General features: G+C 38.1%; 1 protein-coding gene across 8 annotated transcripts in view; it reads right to left on the bottom strand.

The window, feature by feature from the left end:
- The window catches only part of MATK (megakaryocyte-associated tyrosine kinase), a 308,995-nt gene that overhangs the window by 57,624 nt on the left and 229,542 nt on the right, over window positions 1-21,829 (bottom strand). For 5 of the 8 annotated variants that reach the window (XM_075204813.1, XM_075204805.1, XM_075204809.1 and 2 more), the window contains 3 exons: window positions 12,693-12,809; window positions 10,706-10,821; window positions 10,219-10,438 (listed from right to left, as the gene is read on the bottom strand). In XM_075204813.1, coding sequence (XP_075060914.1) covers window positions 10,219-10,438; window positions 10,706-10,821; window positions 12,693-12,809 — 453 coding nt within the window. The remainder of the gene's footprint in view (window positions 1-10,218; window positions 10,439-10,705; window positions 10,822-12,692; window positions 12,810-21,829) is intronic. The other 3 variants (XM_075204806.1, XM_075204810.1, XM_075204812.1) reach the window with 1 other exon arrangement.

Raw genomic sequence — 21,829 nt, 5'->3', positions numbered from 1 at the left:
GAATGAAAACTAGAAATTTATTAAACTAAAAACAAACAACAAATAAACAACAGTATAATACTTCAATATCAGTGCACTGATAAACCATTACCACTAAATTGCATACAAAGGTAAATATATAAATACATTGATATCACAATACAAGATATAAATATGGCGCTTATAGCATAAATCAGTATGCAAATTATAGTCCAACATAAAAGTCTATATGCTTCTCAAATGTACACTCCCCATGTACAGGTGGCCGCCAATCCTCCTCACGCCAAGCGGTGTAGCATGGAAATACCTGTAAAGAAAAGATGGAGGAGGAGGCGCACAATAGTGTAGTACAATAATATAAATGGAATCATACATGAATCCAAAGTGGGACTTTAGCACCAGTGAATAAGGAAACCAGAGACCATAATGCAACACCCAAGTGAGCCAATGGGAGTAAAACAGGGGTATAATAGATAATAGGCCCCTCAGCATATATTATGGGTAACCCAATCCAAATCTGTATAGGTGTATGCGTACCAGAAATAAAAACTTTTTCGCTTATCTGCAGTAATATTCCATACAGCAACACGATCAGGTCACATTCTCTTCATTACCAGACCATATGGCAGAGATCCTCAGAATGACAAAATTGAATAGAGGAACAACGATGTAGTATCTCAAAAATAAAATTTATTAAAAAAGGTAGCCACTTACATGTCTAGTAGCAGATATACAGCCTCTACAGACAGGACCACCTTTCAACAAGTTCAAGAGCAACAACACAGCAAATAATCTCAACGCGTTTCGTCTGCAATAGCAGACTTCATCAGGAGAAGTTATAATTAGCCCTCTTATCGGCGTCTGTATAAATAGTGCACCGCACCATTTTGCGCGTGCGCACTCGAAACCGGAAATTAGCCTACTGCGCATGCGCATCGGCAGCTGTCCATCATACAGCTGATGCACAATCGCGCATGCGCCGAGATGGCTCATACTCAAAATAACGAGTGTCCATTAACGGACTAAGAGTGATAAGATGTTAAGTTCCTAATATCAGCCCATTATGACGGCATTTGTTTAAATAGTGCACCATGCCATTCTGCGCGTGTGCACTCCAAAACAAGAATTCACCCACTGCGCATGCGCACCAGCAGCTGTCTTCCTCACAGTCATGTACAGTTGCGCATGCGTCAAGGAGGCCTTCACCCGAACAGCAGACGTCCTCCAGCAAACTAGAAACTGCTGTTACATTATAAACAAAGTGTCTAATGCAATGAGACCTATCAATATATATATATAATAGCTGCAATTCCGCCGCTATTGCTAAAACAAATAATAAGAGCATAAAAGGGATTAAAAGACATAAAATATCGCTATAGTTCATATTAAAACTTCAATTATGGAAAACATTGATTATACCACAATAACAATAGCCCAGAGGGGCCAAACATTCTTCATCATCAGTCCAATCTATCAGACTTAAATAGATAACTCCTAAAATAAAATAAAATAACAACTAATATGATCCATAATAAGTCAATAAAGGACCTATATTAGTTCTATCAATAGACCCAATAATCATGTTCCACCATAATAAGAGTTAAACATAATTCTAACTACAAGAGGGAGCATAAAAAAGAGCAATCACAAAAAAGAGCAATCACAAAAAGGGGGCAACCTCAAATCCCTCGTTAAGTCCAAGAGGTGATAAAGTATTGAGCGTGTAAATCCAATACATTTCTCGCTGTGCGAGCTTTCTACCTAAGTCACCACCTCTTGGACCTTGAACCACATGTTCTATTGCCAAAAATTTCAAATTCTTTGGATCTGATTGGTGTACCTCTAAGAAATGTTTTGATACAGAATGACTAACAATCTTATTCTTAATATTCCTTACATGCTCCTGGATGCGCAGTTTAAGCAACCTCTTAGTTTTTCCTACGTAATTTAAACCACAGGGGCATTCAAGCATATAGATCACAGACGAGGATATACAATTCATAAGGCTATTGATCATATAACTCCTATTTCCATCTGAGCTAAAGAATTCCTTATTACTAGTACTCATATATCTACATATATTACAATGAGAGCATTTTATACTCCCTTTTAAATTCAAAAAGGTTGAAGTAGTATTCCCCTTATCTTTAAGCATACTTGGGGCTATCAAGTCCTTAAGGTTTCGACTCTTTTTGAAAATAATGTCAGGTCTATCAGGTAGGATGTTATTTAGAACGGGGTCTCTTTTGAGAATATTCCAATGTTTCAAAATCACTGATTTGATTCTGTTCTCGCCAGTATTATAACCGGTAATAAAGGAAATTCCCTCTTTATTTTTCCTCTGTTCTTTTTTGTATTGTAACAATGAAGATCTATCAACATTTTCAACCTTATTAAGTGCTCCCTCAAGTAAACTTTTGGGGTATCCTCTCTCCAGGAATCTGTCATGATATACTGCTAGCTGTTCTCTACATGTTAGAGAGTCACTACAATTTCTCTTAATGCGGTTATATTGCGAAAACGGAATATTCGTCTTCCATTTTCTTAAATGGCAACTCTTAAAATGAAGATAGCTATTAGCATCAACTTCTTTAAAAAAGTTTTTAGTGATGACCCTATTATCCTGCTGCATTAAAATAAGGTCCAAAAATTCCACCTGGAGAGGGTGGAACTTAGCTGTGAACCTTAAATTAAGCTCATTGTTGTCAAGATCACTTAAAAATTCTTGCAAAGATTCACTACTACCTTCCCAAACCATAATTATGTCGTCTATATACCTCTTATAGAACTTAATATTCACATTATACTTCTCAGACTGGTAGATCGATCTTTCCTCCCATTTTCCCATAAACAAATTGGTAAAGCTAGGGGCAAAAATAGTCCCCATAGCTGTGCCACAGGTCTGTAGATAAAACTGATCCAAAAATTTAAAATAATTATGGGTCAAAATAAAATCTATTAAAATACATATAAAATCTTTATGAGCCTCTGTGAGATCATCGTCCCTGTTCAAAAATATCTAGAGGCTTCAACACCTTTTTTATGGTCAATAGATGTATACAAAGCCTGGACGTCAATCGTGACCCACAGGTAATTGGAACTCCATACAAAATCCTTGAACAGTTGTAAGACATTCGTAGTGTCTCTTAAATAAGACCGTAATTGTGCAACATATTTCTGTAAGAACAAATCCACATATTGTGAAGCTCGGGAAGTAATAGAATCTATTCCAGCCACTATCAGCCTGCCTGGGGGATTCACCAAGCTTTTATGGATTTTTGGCAAAAAATAAAAAATTGGCACAACCGGATAATTCATTATTAAAAACTGATACTCATCTTTCACAATCAAATCATTATGCAATGCTAAGGTAAGTATATCCCTTAGTTCTGAGACAAACACTTCCGTGGGATCTTTACTCAATTTACAGTAGGAGGATGTATCATTCAATAGACGTAGAGCTTCCCTCACGTAATCCTCTCTATTCATGATCACTAATCCCCCCCCTTTATCCGCTTGCTTAATGACGAGATCACGATTTGACTGTAGTTCCTTTAAGGCTTTGGTTTCTTGTGGTTTGAGGTTGTTAGAACCATACTCATTCCTAAAACCCTGTATATTGGAATCCAAACCACATAGATCCTCAACTACTAAGGTCTGAAACATTTCGATAAAACTACTTTTGGATTCTAAGGGATAATATTTGGAAGGCAATCTTAATCCTGATTTTGATATGCTTTCATAATTGGTAAGAATAGCTTGTTCCTTTTTTACAAAGTGCCTTTTTAGCGTTAGCTTCCTTACAAATTTATTAATGTCAATAAATAATTCAAACTTATTCTGCTTTTTTGCAGGAGCAAACGATAAGCCCTTCCCCAAAATTGATATTTCTGGGTTAGAAAGTGCATGTGAGGAAAGATTGAAAATTCCTTGGGTTTTCAGATTAGCTCTATCTAAACATACCTTCTTTTCTGAGGTTTGAATGCCCCCTCGCTTCCCTCTTCATCTAGAAGTCTGCGTTTTAATGGGGAGGCTCGCCTGGTATTTTCCTGAAGAGGAAGATTTGGTCTTTCCCGTGCGGCTGGGTCCGGGGACAAAAAATCTTCTATTTCGCTATCTGCCCTATCTAATATAGAGAAACGGTTCCTGTAAGTGTTTCCCTCCATTTGTTTCCTATTATAGGCTCATCTTGGAGTATAAGTTCTCCTTTTCTGTGGGACATAGAACTGTGGCAATAGAACATGTGGTTCAAGGTCCAAGAGGTGGTGACTTAAGTAGAAAGCTCGCACAGCGAGAAATGTATTGGATTTACACGCTCAATACTTTATCACCTCTTGGACTTAACGAGGGATTTGAGGTTGCCCCCTTTTTGTGATTGCTCTTTTTTGTGATTGCTCTTTTTTGTGATTGCTCTTTTTTATGCTACCTCTTGTAGTTAGAATTATGTTTAACTCTTATTATGGTGGAACATGATTATTGGGTCTATTGATAGAACTAATATAGGTCCTTTATTGACTTGTTATGGATCATATTAGTTGTTATTTTATTTTATTTTAGGAGTTAACTATTTAAGTCTGATAGATTGGACTGATGATGAAGAATGTTTGGCCCCTCTGGGCTATTGTTATTGTGGTATAATCAATGTTTTCCATAATTGAAGTTTTAATATGAACTATAGCGATATTTTATGTCTTTTAATCCCTTTTATGCTCTTATTATTTGTTTTAGCAATAGCGGCGAAATTGCAGCTATTATATATATATTGATAGGTCTCATTGCATTAGACACTTTGTTTATAATGTAACAGCAGTTTCTAGTTTGCTGGAGGACGTCTGCTGTTCGGTTGAAGGCCTCCTTGATTGCTAGATTGCCTTCCAAATATTATCCCTTAGAATCCAAAAGTAGTTTTATCGAAATGTTTCAGACCTTAGTAGTTGAGGATTTATGTGGTTTGGATTCCAATATACAGGGTTTTAGGAATGAGTATGGTTCTAACAACCTCAAACCACAAGAAACCAAAGCCTTAAAGGAACTACAGTCAAATCGTGATCTCGTCATTAAGCAAGCGGATAAAGGGGGGGGATTAGTGATCATGAATAGAGAGGATTACGTGAGGGAAGCTCTACGTCTATTGAATGACACATCCTCCTACTGTAAATTGAGTAAAGATCCCACGGAAGTGTTTGTCTCAGAACTAAGGGATATACTTACCTTAGCATTGCATAATGATTTGATTGTGAAAGATGAGTATCAGTTTTTAATAATGAATTATCCGGTTGTGCCAATTTTTTATTTTTTGCCAAAAATCCATAAAAGCTTGGTGAATCCCCCAGGCAGGCTGATAGTGGCTGGAATAGATTCTATTATTTCCCGAGCTTCACAATATGTGGATTTGTTCTTACAGAAATATGTTACACAATTACGGTCTTATTTAAGAGACACTACGAATGTCTTACAACTGTTCAAGGATTTTGTATGGAGTTCCAATTACCTGTGGGTCACGATTGACGTCCAGGCTTTGTGTACATCTATTGACCATAAAAAAGGTGTTGAAGCCTCTAGATACTTTTTGAACAGGGACGATGATCTCACAGAGGCTCATAAAGATTTTATATGTATTTTAATAGATTTTATTTTGACCCATAATTATTTTAAATTTTTGGATCAGTTTTAGCTACAGACCTGTGGCACAGCTATAGGGACTATTTTTGCCCCTAGCTCTGCCAATTTGTTTATGGGAAAATGGGAGGAAAGATCGATCTACCAGTCTGAGAAGTATAATGTGAATATTAAGTTCCATAAGAGGTACATAGACGACATAATTATGGTTTGGGAAGGTAGTAGTGAATCTTTGCAAGAATTTTTAAGTGATCTTGACAACAATGAGCTTAATTTAAGGTTCACAGCTAAGTTCCACCCTCTCCAGGTGGAATTTTTGGACCTTATTTTAATGCAGCAGGATAATAGGGTCATCACTAAAAACTTTTTTAAAGAAGTTGATGCTAATAGCTATCTTCATTTTAAGAGTTGCCATTTAAGAAAATGGAAGACGAATATTCCGTTTTCGCAATATAACCGCATTAAGAGAAATTGTAGTGACTCTGTAACATGTAGAGAACAGCTAGCAGTATATCATGACAGATTCCTGGAGAGAGGATACCCCAAAAGTTTACTTGAGGGAGCACTTAATAAGGTTGAAAATGTTGATAGATCTTCATTGTTACAATACAAAAAAGAACAGAGGAAAAATAAAGAGGGAATTTCCTTTATTACCGGTTATAATACTGGCGAGAACAGAATCAAATCAGTGATTTCGAAACATTGGAATATTCTCAAAAGAGACCCCGTTCTAAATAACATCTTACCTGATAGACCTGACATTATTTTCAAAAAGAGTCGAAACCTTAAGGACTTGATAGCCCCAAGTATGCTTAAATATAAGGGGAATACTACTTCAACCTTTTTGAATTTAAAAGGGAGTATAAAATGCTCTCATTGTAATATATGTAGATATATGAGTACTAGTAATAAGGAATTCTTTAGCTCAGATGGAAATAGGAGTTATATGATCAATAGCCTTATGAATTGTATATCCTCATCTGTGATCTATATGCTTGAATGCCCCTGTGGTTTAAGATACGTAGGAAAAACTAAGAGGTTGCTTAAACTGCGCATCCAGGAGCATGTAAGGAATATTAAGAATAAGATTGTTAGTCATTCTGTATCAAAACATTTCTTAGAGGTACACCAATCAGATCCAAAGAATTTGAAATTTTTGGAAATAGAACATGTGGTTCAAGGTCCAAGAGGTGGTGACTTAGGTAGAAAGCTCGCACAGCGAGAAATGTATTGGATTTACAGGCTCAATACTTTATCACCTCTTGGACTTAACGAGGGATTTGAGGTTGCCCCCTTTTTGTGATTGCTCTTTTTTGTGATTGCTCTTTTTTATGCTCCCTCTTGTAGTTAGAATTATGTTTAACTCTTATTATGGTGGAACATGATTATTGGGTCTATTGATAGAACTAATATAGGTCCTTTATTGACTTATTATGGATCATATTAGTTGTTATTTTATTTTATTTTTTAGGAGTTATCTATTTAAGTCTGATAGATTGGACTGATGATGAAGAATGTTTGGCCCCTCTGGGCTATTGTTATTGTGGTATAATCAATGTTTTCCATAATTGAAGTTTTAATATGAACTATAGCGATATTTTATGTCTTTTAATCCCTTTTATGCTCTTATTATTTGTTTTAGCAATAGCGGCGGAATTGCAGCTATTATATATATATATTGATAGGTCTCATTGCATTAGACACTTTGTTTATAATGTAACAGCAGTTTCTAGTTTGCTGGAGGACGTCTGCTGTTCGGGTGAAGGCCTCCTTGACGCATGTGCAACTGTACATGGCTGTGAGGAAGACAGCTGCTGGTGCGCATGCGCAGTGGGTGAATTCTTGTTTTGGAGTGCACACGCGCAGAATGGCACGGTGCACTATTTAAACAAATGCCGTCATAATGGGCTGATATTAGGAACTTAACATCTTATCACTCTTAGTCCGTTAATGGACACTCGTTATTTTGAGTATGAGCCGTCTCGGCGCATGCGCGATTGTGCATCAGCTGTATGATGGACAGCTGCCGATGCGCATGCGCAGTAGGCTAATTTCCGGTTTCGAGTGCGCACGCGCAAAATGGCGCGGCACACTATTTATACAGACGCCGATAAGAGGGCTAATTATAACTTCTCCTGATGAAGTCTGCTATTGCAGACGAAACGCGTTGAGATTATTTGCTGTGTTGTTGCTCTTGAACTTGTTGAAAGGTAGTCCTGTCTGTAGAGGCTGTATATCTGCTACTAGACATGTAAGTGGCTACCTTTTTTAATAAATTGTATTTTTGAGATACTACATCGTTGTTCCTCTGTTCAATTTTGTCATTCTGAGGATCTCTGCCATATGGTCTGGTAATGAAGAGAATGTGACCTGATCGTGTTGCTGTATGGAATATTACTGCAGATAAGCGAAAAAGTTTTTATTTCTGGTACGCATACACCTATACAGAATTGGATTGGGTGACCCATAATATATGCTGAGGGGCCTATTATCTATTATACCCCTGTTTTACTCCCATTGGCTCACTTGGGTGTTGCATTATGGTCTCTGGTTTCCTTATTCACTGGTGCTAAAGTCCCACTTTGGATTCATGTATGATTCCATTTATATTATTGTACTACACTATTGTGCGCCTCCTCCTCCATCTTTTCTTTACATATAAATACATTGGTCTATGACTTGTGGTGTGTCAAAAATGATGGATATTCTTCCCAAACGGTATATATTGATTACCAAGGGAATTTTGATGTTAATTCACATAGAATACTTCTAAACATATTAAATATCAAAAACCTTTGATTCAAGAACAAGTCCTGTATCCAAGCTAATATGACATAGCGATCTGTTCTTCGGATAATAATAATGAAATATTTTCTTTGACAATGTTTGTCTGCCTCATTAAATTATTGTCACAGTGTTTTAAGAGATGTATTTCATGTATGTAATTATATAAGAATTCCAATTCTCCCTGGTGTTAATAACACTTGCTAGGAAAGTCCGAACCATTTAGCAATTGTATCAATGCAATGATGTATATAATTAGCCATTACTTTAGGGTAGCAGGTACTTGAATAGAGTGTCAGCCTTGCAGACGAGTAGAGTAGCAGGTACTTGAATAGAGTGTCAGCTTTGCAGACGAGTAGAGCAGCAGGTACTTGAATGGAGTGTCAGCTTTGCAGACGAGTAAAGTAGAATATTCGCTACCCGAGTGGAGTGTCAGCTTTGCAGACGAGCAGAGTAGCAGGTACTTGAATAGAGTGTCAGCTTTGCAGACGAGTAGAGTAGCAGGTACTTAAATGGAGTGTCAGCTTTAGAGACGAGTCTAGTAGCAGGTACTTGAATAGAGTGTCAGCTTTGCAGACGAGTAGAGTAGCAGGTACTTAAATGGAGTGTCAGCTTTAGAGACGAGTCTAGTAGCAGGTACTTGAATAGAGTGTCAGCTTTGCAGACGAGTAGAGTAGAATAGTCGGTATCTAAGTGGAGTGTCAGCTTTGCAGACGAGTAGAGTAGATAGTCAGTACCAGAGTGGAGTGTCAGCTTTGCAGACGAGTCTAGTAGCAGGTACTTGAATAGAGTGTCAGCTTTGCAGACGAGTAGAGTAGATAGTCGGTACCTGAGTGGAGGGTCAGCTTTGCAGACGAGTATAGTAGTAGGTACTTGAATAAAGTGTCAGCCTTGCAGATGAGTAGAGTAGATAGTCGGTACCTGAGTGGAATGTCAGCTTTGCAGACGAGTAGTGACAGAGTAGCCACGTCTTAGGCACCCAAAGGCAACTGAGGAACAGGCACTGAGTGAATGGAGGAAGTGCCTTTTGTATTTGGAGCCAAAATTGCCTGGCCAATGAGGAGACAGCCATAGGTTTTATAAACCGTGGGTCTGCGCATGCAGACCTGAATCCGAGATGGCGGCGCCCGGGACCGAGCGGAGCGGCGGAGCAAGGTAAGATTGCCAGGGGTCGGGTGGGCTTCCCGATACCCCGGGGAGTGACAGGTAGGTGTTTCTAGACATCATTTAAGTTTGTTTAATGCTGTTTGTTGCTACCATTTTGTTAAATAAACTTATTTGTGTTATTTTGGATATTTGCCTGGGTGATTTTGAACCATGGGTAGGTACCGGGTAGGCCACCTGTGCGGCACAGAAGGTTACGTTAAACCCGGTATCCTCACAATATGTATAAACGTGTTTATCACCAATGTCATATATATATTCTACTATTCATTTGAGGAAAAGTATAACCTGTGCATAGATTACTTACATTTATGTTTGAGTACCCCTTCTTTCTGTTAATTGTATATTCTCACATTTTTTGAAAATCACACAAATCTATACAATATAATTTGTAGAACAAATGTATAAGTATATTTGCAAACATACCAACTCTAAACGGAAAGAAAATTATGTCACTTAACAATAATGATGATAATAATAATAATAATAATGATAATAATAATAACAACACCAACAATACTATATCTGTTTTGCTCATTGGAAATTTTCTGAGGCGATAAGTATTAGCTTAACAGATGTTAGAATAGCTTTACAAAGTTGATTGTGTTTGACATGTGTCTTTTTACAAAACATTATTAACCATATCACTTCCATAAAATGTTTCTTTATCACCTCAATCATGTCCATGAGGTTGTTGAATTTCTGTATGAGATCAATTGTAAGTTTGCCATCCTGGTAACAGATCCGATAGTGTATGGCTTCACCTTGGTGTGACACACATAGTACATAATCTCCTGGGTATCTGGCTGATTCTCGTACCAAGAACAATCCTTCTTCTTTGGAATGAAGCTGTTGGACAGCCTGTAGCCCGGAAATAGATCCATGGAACCAACTATGATTTAGGTGAGAGAGGTTTTTCAAGAACTCAAAGAATCAGGCAACATGAATTCAGGCAACATGAAAAAAGAAAGTATGAGAGGAAGGAATATTCATAATTCTCAGTTAAAAAGAGAATGGAGACAGTAAGAAAGTATGTGAAACAGATATGGGTTATGATAAAATTTGTTGAAGGAGGTATACATAGAAGGTTGTATTAGTGATAGTTTAGATCCAAATTGTAACAGAAATTGATGTGTGATATTGTAGAGAATAAACTTACGGCATTAAGCTAAGCCGTGAGTCAACTTTGATGGGCGGGCGCTCACGTAAAGCTGTGGCACAAATCAGACCCTCCAAGCCACTGGAATGGTGATGGGCACGGTACCAGCCTCTATCCTTAGAAACATATTAGAATAATATGATAGTTATATAATTTGCATTAAATACTTAAGTTATAATGTCCTATAAATAGTTAATCATGCACCAAAATAGCGTTGTGACCTGGCTTGTTCACGGCACAGCAAAAATATAATTAATCAAACTCCATTAGTGAATGCAGATGCTAGTTTAATTCACTTTTGCTATATCATTCATATATGGTAAACTTATAATGAGAGAGTTTACCCAGAGGCTTTTTCTCCCTCTGCCCTTGTTTAATTCCCCTTCGACCGTCTGAAGGAATTGCTTAATTAATTACTACATTTTCAATTAATGGGTCTATGAAATCCTTAATTTTACAATGTGTACATATATAATAATACAGAAATAAGACTACTTAAAAAAAAAACACAAATACAACTCTATTTCTTATTTGTTGAACATGACTTCATCTGTTAATATGCAAATTGCTGCACTGAGAAATTGTCAAAGTAACAAACTGTATTATTGATGTAGAGAGTGTAAAATGGCTATATGAAATTGGAGTCTCTTACAACTATAAAAATTTAAAAAACAAAATACACTGCACTGAGTAATTCAATCACCCTCCTTGAAACAAATATATATAAGTAATCAAATATAATTGAAGAAGGTGCACTCACACACCAATAACATAGTCGATTTGAGGCAAAACAGAGAAAGGAAAGTGTGTATCCATGAGGTACTAAATAAAAATTTCAACAGAACAGCACACTATTAAGGTCATTTGCATCTACTGTAATGCACCTCTCACAAATTGGTTCATAACCAAGCATTTTGAGTGATCACTACAGAGTATTTACTGTTTCAAATCACTGAAATGTATATGGTTTGCTTAAGTGAAAAAGTCTCCTGAAACTACTGTTTAAAATAATTGTTATATTTATTAGGAAATTGCCTGGACATTTGGGACCTTCATGATGCGGCCTTAATTCATATTTCCGGATGTAAGTCTGTTTGTGTGCCGTATCTGTACATCTCAGAAACTGGCCTTACTGACCTTGTGCCAATGAATCCAATTGCATGCACTACATGTCCGAACGCAAATGACATGACTGCCTACTACTTGAGTGGCGCAAATGGGTGGGAAAGGGTGGTCGGACCTAGGCAATGTACTGTAAGAATGAGCTGACAAAGATGCAACTGATTCAAGTTCTGTGTTTTTTTAAGTATGTTTGTTTCAGCTGTATCATTTGCACCAGTTACAGGGCAGGTGAATCTTTGTTGGGAAACTAGATGTATGTGTGCCACTAGCACAGAACATGTGTATGCAACCAAGACCATAAAAATTAATTTTATGTAGGGTATGCATGAAAAGCATGTTTATGTATGTATTTAATGTTAAAAAAAACTTGAATAATATTTTTTTATAATCCATATTTTTAATAACGAATATAGTTCATTTAATTTATCATATACATTTATGATATACATGTTCTGATGTGACCTATATTGCACACATGATGTTATTTGCCATATATAGATGCACACGTTTAGGCAGAGCATACACTCAGATTCAAATCAAAACACATCTTGGGATCCACTTGAATTTGAATACGGATGGAACTACACTTAAGTTCTGTGCTTTTTTTTTTTTTTTAAATCGCAACTTGTGTGCACATTGCGTTCTGGTTTGAATCAGGCCCGTGATATCTAAGTCCCCCTCTATCTCTGCATTTAATTATGTTTGTATTAGTGTTAATTGAATATATTGATTCATCCACTTATAAACTGATAGACTTGTTTATCCACATATACTTTGATTAATGTTGCTTAATTATCATCAATTGGGAGGGATAAAGATGATTCTTAAATATAACAATCGTAAAATAAAACCATTCAGACCTCACCTGGCAAGTGCTTATTACAGTAACTAGGTCACCTTTATGAAATGTAAGCTCTTGTGGTTTCGGCTTCGTATTATCAGTCCTTGTGATGCATTGCATTCCAGGTGTCAGGCTTCTCTGCTAGTGGAGAAATAAAAAATAGGTGCCATTATAAATCATGATAGCAATTTCAACTCTGCTGCTTAGTTGCTTATCAAAAAGCAAACAACCTTAGAACTTGAAAAGTTAGTTATAAATCTATAATAATAAACTTACAAAATTAACGGAGCCATTGCCTGTGGTATAACAGCTTTGTTTTAGATGTGTAAAAACAGCAATACAAACAATTTTTTAGAGAACTTGCCACCACCACCTCATGTGGTAAGAAATTTAAAACTTGACCACGCTTACAGTAAAGAATCCATTCCTATTCTGATGGTGAACCCATTTTTCTTCCATTCACAATGATAACCCCTTGCCCTCTTTATTGTCCTTGGCAAGAAATTGTGGGTCCCAGTACATATGAAACATGTGCGTCACTGTAACTGGCTTGGCCAAGGTGGGATGGGCTTTCCCCTGCCAGATATATTCCTTTGTATTTGCCTCAAGTCTCTGATGCAAACTGCTTCTGAATCACAGACAGACCATATATGAATCAGAAGCAGTTTGCAGCCGGGGTCATCAGTGTCAGTGGGCTCCCTTGACTATCCGGGCCCTTGTGTCTTTTTGCAGACAACATTTTACTTTTTGTAACTGACTCAGAGACCTCGCTGCCGCCCCTTCATGATATACTCAATAAATTTAGTGGAGCGTCCTATTATAAATTGAATACCACTAAATCCTATGCATTACCTATTAACCTACCGCCATCTAAAGTGTCAAGCCTTGGGGCTCTTTTCTCTTACTCTTGGAAGTCTGAGGCGCTCCAGTATTTGGATATTCAGATTACTCCCTCGATAAATAACATTGTAGACCTTAACTTTGCGGCTTTGATTCCTCTAATTCTCACCCTGACTAAGTCATGGATGTGCAGCGAGGTCTCCTGGCTAGGTAGGCTGGCACCCTTTAAGATGACTATCTGGGCCCTTTACAATTGTTGATCCCTGATGTCAGCCCTGGTCCTTGGTATTCAAATTTAATAATGGGCAGCACGGTGGCTTAGTGGTTAGCACTTCTGCCTCACAGCACTGGGGTCATGAGCTCGATTCCCGACCATGGCCTTATCTGTGTGGAGTTTGTATGTTCTCCCTGTGTTTGCGTGGGTTTCCTCCAGGTGCTCCGGTTTCCTCCCACACCCCAAAAATATACTAGTAGGTTAATTGGCAGTTATCAAAAATTAACCTGTGTGTGTGTGTGTTAGGGAATTTAGACAGTAAGCTCAAATGGGGCAGGGACTGATGCGAGTGTGTTCTCTGTGCAGCGTCGTGCAATTAGTGGAGCTATATAAATAGCTGATGATGAATACAAATTGTTGTATCAGCCTTGAATATATTTATTTATACATATTCATTTTGTCACCTCCAAGGTGACTTATTTTCAAAAGTGAACAACTTTAGTTTGTTCTTACCACAGTGATTAATAGAAAAGAGCTAAATTTATTTCCCACAAGGTGGTTCCTCATGTTACAAAATATTAGTTTTTCTGTAGAATACAAAGCAGGAAACCTGCAAGATAATGCTGACTCTCTGTCTAGTAGTGTATATTGTCTGTCAGCTAAAAGAGTACAACCACAAAGGTTTGAACATAGGGAGCAAAATGTGACTGGTAGAGTCTGGGAATGGAGGTATTTTTCTCCCAGGACATTGTCCTATGTGTTCGAAGGAAGGAGTTCATTATGGTAGAGAGTACCTGGTGGCTGATCTCTTATAAGAAGGATGGTCAGTGAGGATTTGTGAAATGACCTGTGATTTTGTTCTGTGACCAGTGTTGGTAGGATACTCTTGATAGGATACATGCTGATGGTAAAAGCTTAGACAAGCAATATTTTTTTAATTATTTAAGTGTGCACAGCCCTGAAAGTAACTAATTTTTTTTAAATTACTATTTTTTTTTTAAGACCAGGGGGTATATTTACTAAACTGCAGGTTTAAAAAAGTGGAGGTGTTGCCTATAGCAACCAATCAGATTCTAGTTATCATTTATTTACTACATTCTACAAAATGACAGCTAGAATCTGATCAGTTGCTATAGGCAACATCTCCACTTTTTCAAACCCACAGTTTAGTAAATATACCAGGTCCTGATAAGTGAGATAGCTAAAATTGCATGTTATTTAAACTATTTTGCGCATTGGAACTTAAAATCATAAATGAATAAATAAAGATTTTGGAAAAATTAAACCCCCCCCCCTTCATTAACAGCCCAGGGTACTTAATATCTGGCAGGTCCTCTGGGGCTGGTGGGAGGCCTGAACAAATGACTGGGCTGCTGCACATAGAGAGGACTAACTCAATGCTTGCTAGCATTTGTAATGTACCACAGTGCTCTGCAGCTCCAGACATTTGAAAAAACAGGGATAAAACCGCCAGATATTAGTACGATTGAGGAAGCCCAACTTCTACAGCAAATTGAAAAGGCTACACAATTAGGTCAAATTTTAATTATGGGGGATTTTAATTATCCGGACATTGATTGGAGTACTGAGACCTGCAGTAGAGCTAGGGGAAATAGGTTTCTGAGCACTCTTAAAGACCATTACATGTCCCAATTAGTAGAGGAACCAACTAGGAACCGGACTATACTGGACCTAGTAATAACTAGAGATGAGCGCACTCGGATTTCTGAAATCCGAGCCCACCCGAACATTGCGGATCCGAACCAGATCCGAGACAGATCCGGGTATTCCCGCCAATTGCAAAACTGAAAGCGAGGCTCTGAGTCATAATCCCGCTGTCGGATCTCGCGTTACTCGGATCCTATAAATTCCCCGCTAGTCGCCGCCATCTTCACTCGGGCATTGATCAGCGTAGAGGGAGGGTGTGTTAGGTGGTCCTCTGTCCTGCTATATCTCGTGCTGTTCAGATCTGTGCTGTGCTGTGCTTTGTGTTCTGCTCAGTCCAGTGGTGCTGTGTCCTGTGCTCTGTCCTTCTGAGTTCAGTGGTGCTGCTGGGTCCTGTGCTGTGTCCTGTTCAGTCCAGTGGTGCTGTGTCCTGTGCTCTGTCCTTCTGAGTTCAGTGGTGCTGCTGGGTCCTGTGCTGTGTCCTGTTCAGTCCAGTGGTGCTGTGTCCTGTGCTGTGTCCTTCTGAGTTCAGTGGCGCAGCTGGGTCCTGTGCAGTGTTCTGTTCAGTCCAGTGGTGCTGTGTCCTGTGCTCTGTCCTTCTAAGGTCATTGTTATTTCCCCATTATTCCCAAATTATAAAAAATTTCAAAAATAGTTACAAAAAAAAAAAAAAAAATATCCCAAAACAATCCTGCAGTATAAGTCCATTGCTACTGCGATATTACAAAGTTCACTGATTTTGCAGTATAAGTCCATTGGTACTGCTATATTACAAAGTTCACTGATTTTGCAGTATAAGTCCATTGGTACTGCTATATTACAAAGTTCACTGATTCAGCAGTATAAGTCTAGTGGTACTGCTATATTACAAAGTTCACTGATTTTGCAGTATAAGTCCATTGGTACTGCTATATTACAAAGTTTACTCATTCTGCAGTATAAGTCCATTGGTACTGCAATATTACAAAGTTCACTGATTTTGCAGTATAAGTCCATTGTTACTGCCATATTACAAATTTCACTGATTCTGCAGTATAAGTCCAGTGGTAGTGCAATATTACAAAGTTCACTGATTCAGCAGTATAAGTCCATTGTTGTTACTGCCATATTACAAATTTCACTGATTCTGCAGTATAAGTCCAGTGGTACTGCTGTATAACTCCAGTCCAGTGGTACTCTCCTGTGCCGCATATAATTTTTAAAGGCTTTGCCGAGTGTGTGTGGCTTAGGGGTACACTCTTTTGTGCTACATATAATGCAGAACAAAAATTTGGAGGATAAAGTAGGGAAAGATCAAGACCCACTTCCTCCTAATGCTGAAGCTGCTGCCACTAGTCATGACATAGATGATGAAATGCCATCAACGTCGTCTGGCAAGCCCGATGCCCAATCTCCTAGTACAGGGCATGTAAAATCCAAAAAGCCCAAGTTCAGTAAAAGTAGCAAAAAGAGAAACTTAAAATCATCTGAGGAGAAACGTAAAGTTGCCAATATGCCATTTACAACACGGAGTGGCAAGGAACGGCTTAGGCCCTGCCCCGTTTTGGCAGGACATAAAAATGGAAATTAAACCATGCCATTAATTAATACTTGGTTGTCAGAGGAAGAAGTCCAAAGGCAACTGAAGAATATTAAGATAAATAAAGCTCCAGGTCCAGATGGCATACATCCAAGGGTCCTTATGGAGTTAAACTCGGAAATAGCTAGACCGCTATTCTTAATTTTCAGAGATTCAATCTCATCAGGCTCAGTACCAAGGGATTGGCGAATAGCAGATGTGGTGCCGTTGTTTAAAAAGGGGACGAGATCACAGCCAGAGAATTATAGACCTGTAAGCCTGACATCAATAGTGGGGAAACTACTGGAAGGTATTTTAAGGGACAGTATTCAGGATTACTTGGTACGTAATAAAATTATTAGTGGGAATCAACATGGATTCGTGAGGGATAGGTCATGTAAAACTAATCTAATTAGTTTCTACGAGGAAGTTTGTGGGAACTTAGACCAGGGCAGGACAGTAGATGTGGTCTACTTAGATTTTGCAAAGGCCTTTGATACAGTGCCACACAAGAGGTTGGTTTACAAAATAAGGGAACTGGGTCTAGGAATCAAAATTTGTACTTGGATCGAAAACTGGTTAGAGAATAGGGAACAGAGAGTTGTGATAAATGGAAAATTTTTTAATTTGTCAAAAGTCTTAAGTGGAGTACCTCAAGGTTCCGTGCTGGGGCCACTCGTTTTTAATATATTTATTAATGACCTTGGTGATGGTTTAGAGAGTAAAGTTTCTATTTTTGCAGATGACACTAAATTCTGTAAGGTAATAAAATCAGAGCAAGATGTAGCTTCTCTACAGAGGGACTTAAATAAACTGGAGGATTGGGCGGCCAAATGGAATATGAGGTTTAACACAGATAAATGTAAGGTTATGCATTCAGGGATCAAAAACAAGAACGCAATCTATAAATTAAATGGAATTAATTTAGGAGAATCTATAATGGAAAAGGATTTGGGAGTGCTCGTAGACAGTAGACTTAGCAATAGTGCTCAATGTCAAGCAGCAGCTGCAAGGGCAAACAAAGTATTGGCATGCATAAAAAGGGGCATAGATGCAAGGGAAGACAGTGTAATTTTGCCACTGTATAAATCGTTGGTAAGACCTCATCTTGAATATGCAGTACAGTTCTGGGCACCACTCTATAAAAAAGATAATTTGGAACTAGAAAGGGTTCAGAGAAGGGCGACAAAATTGATAAAGGGTATGGAGTCATTAAGTTATGAGGAAAGGTTAGCCAGTTTAGGCATGTTTACTTTAGAAAAGAGGCGTCTAAGGGGAGATATGATTACTATGTACAAATACCTTAGGGGGTCAATACAGAGAGCTTTCATGGGAACTTTTTACCCCAAGGACCATACACAGGACACGTGGTCATCCACTAAGGTTAGAGGAGAGGAAATTTCACAACCAGCAAAGGAAGGGGTTCTTACAGTAAGGGCAGTCAAGATATGAAATTCATTGCCAGGGAAGGTTGTGATGGCAGATTCAATAGATATGTTTAAGAAAGGGTTAGACAAATTTTTAGCGGAAAGGTGTATCCAGGGATATGACCATTAATTAAAATGAAGGATAGTAGTGGATATAGGGTAAAAAAAGGACTGCAGTATTGAGTCTGGGGTTTTTTTCACAATTGAAACAGATTGGCGGTTGCTTACTCTGGATTAATTTCAAATATAAGTGCAGGATCGCAGGAGATCCAAAATAGGTTGAACCTTAATGGACTGATGTCTTTTTTTAACCTCATCAACTATGTTACAATGTTACTATGTTATGGCATACATAAAACAGAGGAATACAAGGTAGAAAAAGTAAATGCAGGTGTACCTTGCTGTGCGTCTATGCTCAACTGACTTAGCCATCTCTCCCTCTATTTCAACTCCCTTTTCCTGGACGTCCCGATCTTTTACCCCTCTGAGTATCCTCTACACCTTTACTCTTCACCTTATGCTCTACCCCCTTCTCAACAGTCAGATCCCCCAACTCCATTCCACCCAATTCACTCCCTGCTTCCTCCTGTTTGGAACACAATATATTATGATGCTCTGTGGCTCCCTAACTCACTTCCTTCAACAAGTTCTCCATTATCTAACCCTCTGACCCACCACACCAAATCTCACATCTCTCTCCCACATCTTCCTCCTAACCTCAGTCTTTCTACAGGACACTGAGGATTTTCTCCCAACACTGGGCTGCACCTTATACTCATGTTCCACTCCTCCTTCTTTCCTAAATTTCCTATTGCATAATTGCAATACTGCCAAACTAATCCACATCTCCCCACTTCTCTCACCTTCTCTTAAGCTCCCTTTATTGCAATATCTATTTGCAAAAAAATAGCCCCCTTTCATGAACTCTTCATTTCCAACCACTTTGCCATCACCAAAAACTGTTCTCCAATTCACTTGCTGTTATCTCATATGGGTGTTTCTCCTTCTCCTATACTCCCCTAAAATGCAAGGAGAGTAAGTTTATTTCATAGCAATATACTACCTAAACTAAACATGTCTCAAATGCCCAACATCTCTCCCACTATTGACAAGACTACATTGCCCTCTATTCCTCAAGTTCACTGCCTAGGTTTCCTCCTTGACTCTCCTGCATCCATTCTCTCAATCAAGCTTGTTATTTCCACCTTCAAAATATCACTAGAATAAAACACTTTCTCACGATTGATGCTACCAAACTCTTGACTACTGCGACCTCATACACTCTAGCCTTTCTTTCACCTGTCTCATCCCACCTAATTCTATCCTCAATACCACAGCAAGACTGATTTTTCTCTCCAGTCGCTCCACTTCTGTCTTCCTCCTTTGCTACTCTCCCCATTCCCTACAGGATTCAATTGAAACTTCTCATCCTCACCGCAAAGCCATGAGACACTATAAATATAAAATATAAATATAAAAAAAAAATCCTCTTTTGTGAAGTCCAGCAAACGCCCTCCTGCTTGTCTATCGTAATAGTCCTATGCTCCACTAACCTCCACATGTTAAGTCCCCCACTTTCTACTCTAAACTCTGTTAATACATTACTAAATTCCCACACATTAGACTGTGCCTCACTCTCTGCACTAGTATTGCTAAACAGTTTTACATCAGATAACCACACATTATTACAACTAGAAACATAGATTTCCATATATAAGCCTATATATCAAATTTCATTCTGCACCAATTCAAGCACTACCAGTGATGTAACTACTCTTTGGGCTGCTATGGTGCCCAGTAATGAGGAGGCCCTGGCAATATTTGTTCTTTTACTCTGGAGCCCTCCACTGCTTTTTTGATCATGGAAGGAGAACAGTTCTTCTGAAAGCCCAAAAAGGTTTTCCCTGGGTATGCATCAACCTTTGCGTAGAGCTGGAACCTCCAGAACATATAGACATATATTGATGTCCTGATACCCAATTTTGCTATGGGACCGTTGCAAGTTAAGCCCCTGAAATCTACACAGTACCCCTTCTGAAATTAGTGAAATGCCATTCTTTGTATTTTTGTATTATGCCGCGTTATCACTGTTGCACTCTGTCATATAAGATTTTCAAGTTATACTGCCTCATTCCAGCATATCCACATCTAAAACCATCAGCATCCACCAACAATGCAACAATAAGTACTAATATTTTAGAATTGTACATCTACTGCTACGTAACTCTCTTACCTCTCTGTCTATCTTTAATAGCCAGTCTCGTTTTATTACTTTGCTTGTTCCCAATTGTAATGCTTTACAGAATATGTTGGTGCTATATGAATAAATGTTAATAATAATAACAATAATAATAGTTGCAAATGATATCACAGAGCTCTAATGAGTGATAAAAAAATATGAGGACCAAAATATTACATCTTACATTGAAGTCCATTAGAGGTCATCTCTTCTGTTACTGTATTCTTTGTACATCAGACAAATCTAAAATCTAATGCATCTCTTAAATATATTGACTGGTTTATGGCAGTTTCTCACAATTTTGATACTGTATGGAGTCAACTGCACTCTCTTATGACTGGTGTTGGAATTTTAATAATAAGTTTCTTTTGAAAAATTATAATTGCATGAACAAACGTGTTCTTATATTTGTTTGCCCTCTCTACAGATATGGGTAGAGATAATCCACATTTTTCATGTGCAGAAGCTTGTTTGAGTGACTCCTTGGCATTTGTGACCCTGTCTATAAATGCCTACTACAACTTAAGAGTCCACACTCTCCCATACTTACAGCTACCATTATCTCCTTCACCATTCAGGAGGGAATTCAATTCCCCCAGGATAACACCACGCTAAGTATATTACCATTAATACAGTAATTTTAACACATATTTTCTGCTTGCGTATTAACGGTAATTGTGCGCACAATTACCGTAATATCGGTAATAGTGAGCAGGTCATGTCACTTTTTACAGTAATGCGGCCAATTGAATTCTCCCCTAAGAGTGCTACAATAATAATTTCTGTACAAAGAAACATAGATGTGCAGATACAGTATTTCCAGAAATGTCAGTTTTGTTCTTGTTTGGCAATAGATGAAAAAGAGGAAGGTAGTAAAACAACTGTAGTAATCTGTAAATGTTTGAAGAGTAAGTGAATGTTAATGATTTAGGAACTGTGAAAAAAAATACAGAATCTATCAGAATATTACACCACAGATTATTCCACTAGGCAAAATGGGGTAGAAAGTGTAAGCATAGCAGTCAAGTAAAGAAGGCGCACATCTGTATGTTTCTATAGGCTAGTTATAGTTGAGATATATTATGGTTCATGTAGGCCATTGACAGTCACAGAGCAACATATATAATACTATACAGTGAGATGAATATGTGCAGCACTGAAAGATGTTCATTTAACTTCTTAGTGCAAGCTCCAATCTGTAAAACAAGTGGCCAGCAT

This window comes from Mixophyes fleayi, chromosome 1 (genome assembly GCF_038048845.1).
Source record: "Mixophyes fleayi isolate aMixFle1 chromosome 1, aMixFle1.hap1, whole genome shotgun sequence".
Classification (NCBI taxonomy): domain Eukaryota; kingdom Metazoa; phylum Chordata; class Amphibia; order Anura; family Limnodynastidae; genus Mixophyes; species Mixophyes fleayi.
The sequence above is the reverse complement of the archived record's forward strand: the minus strand, read 5'-3'. Positions and strand labels throughout refer to the sequence as shown.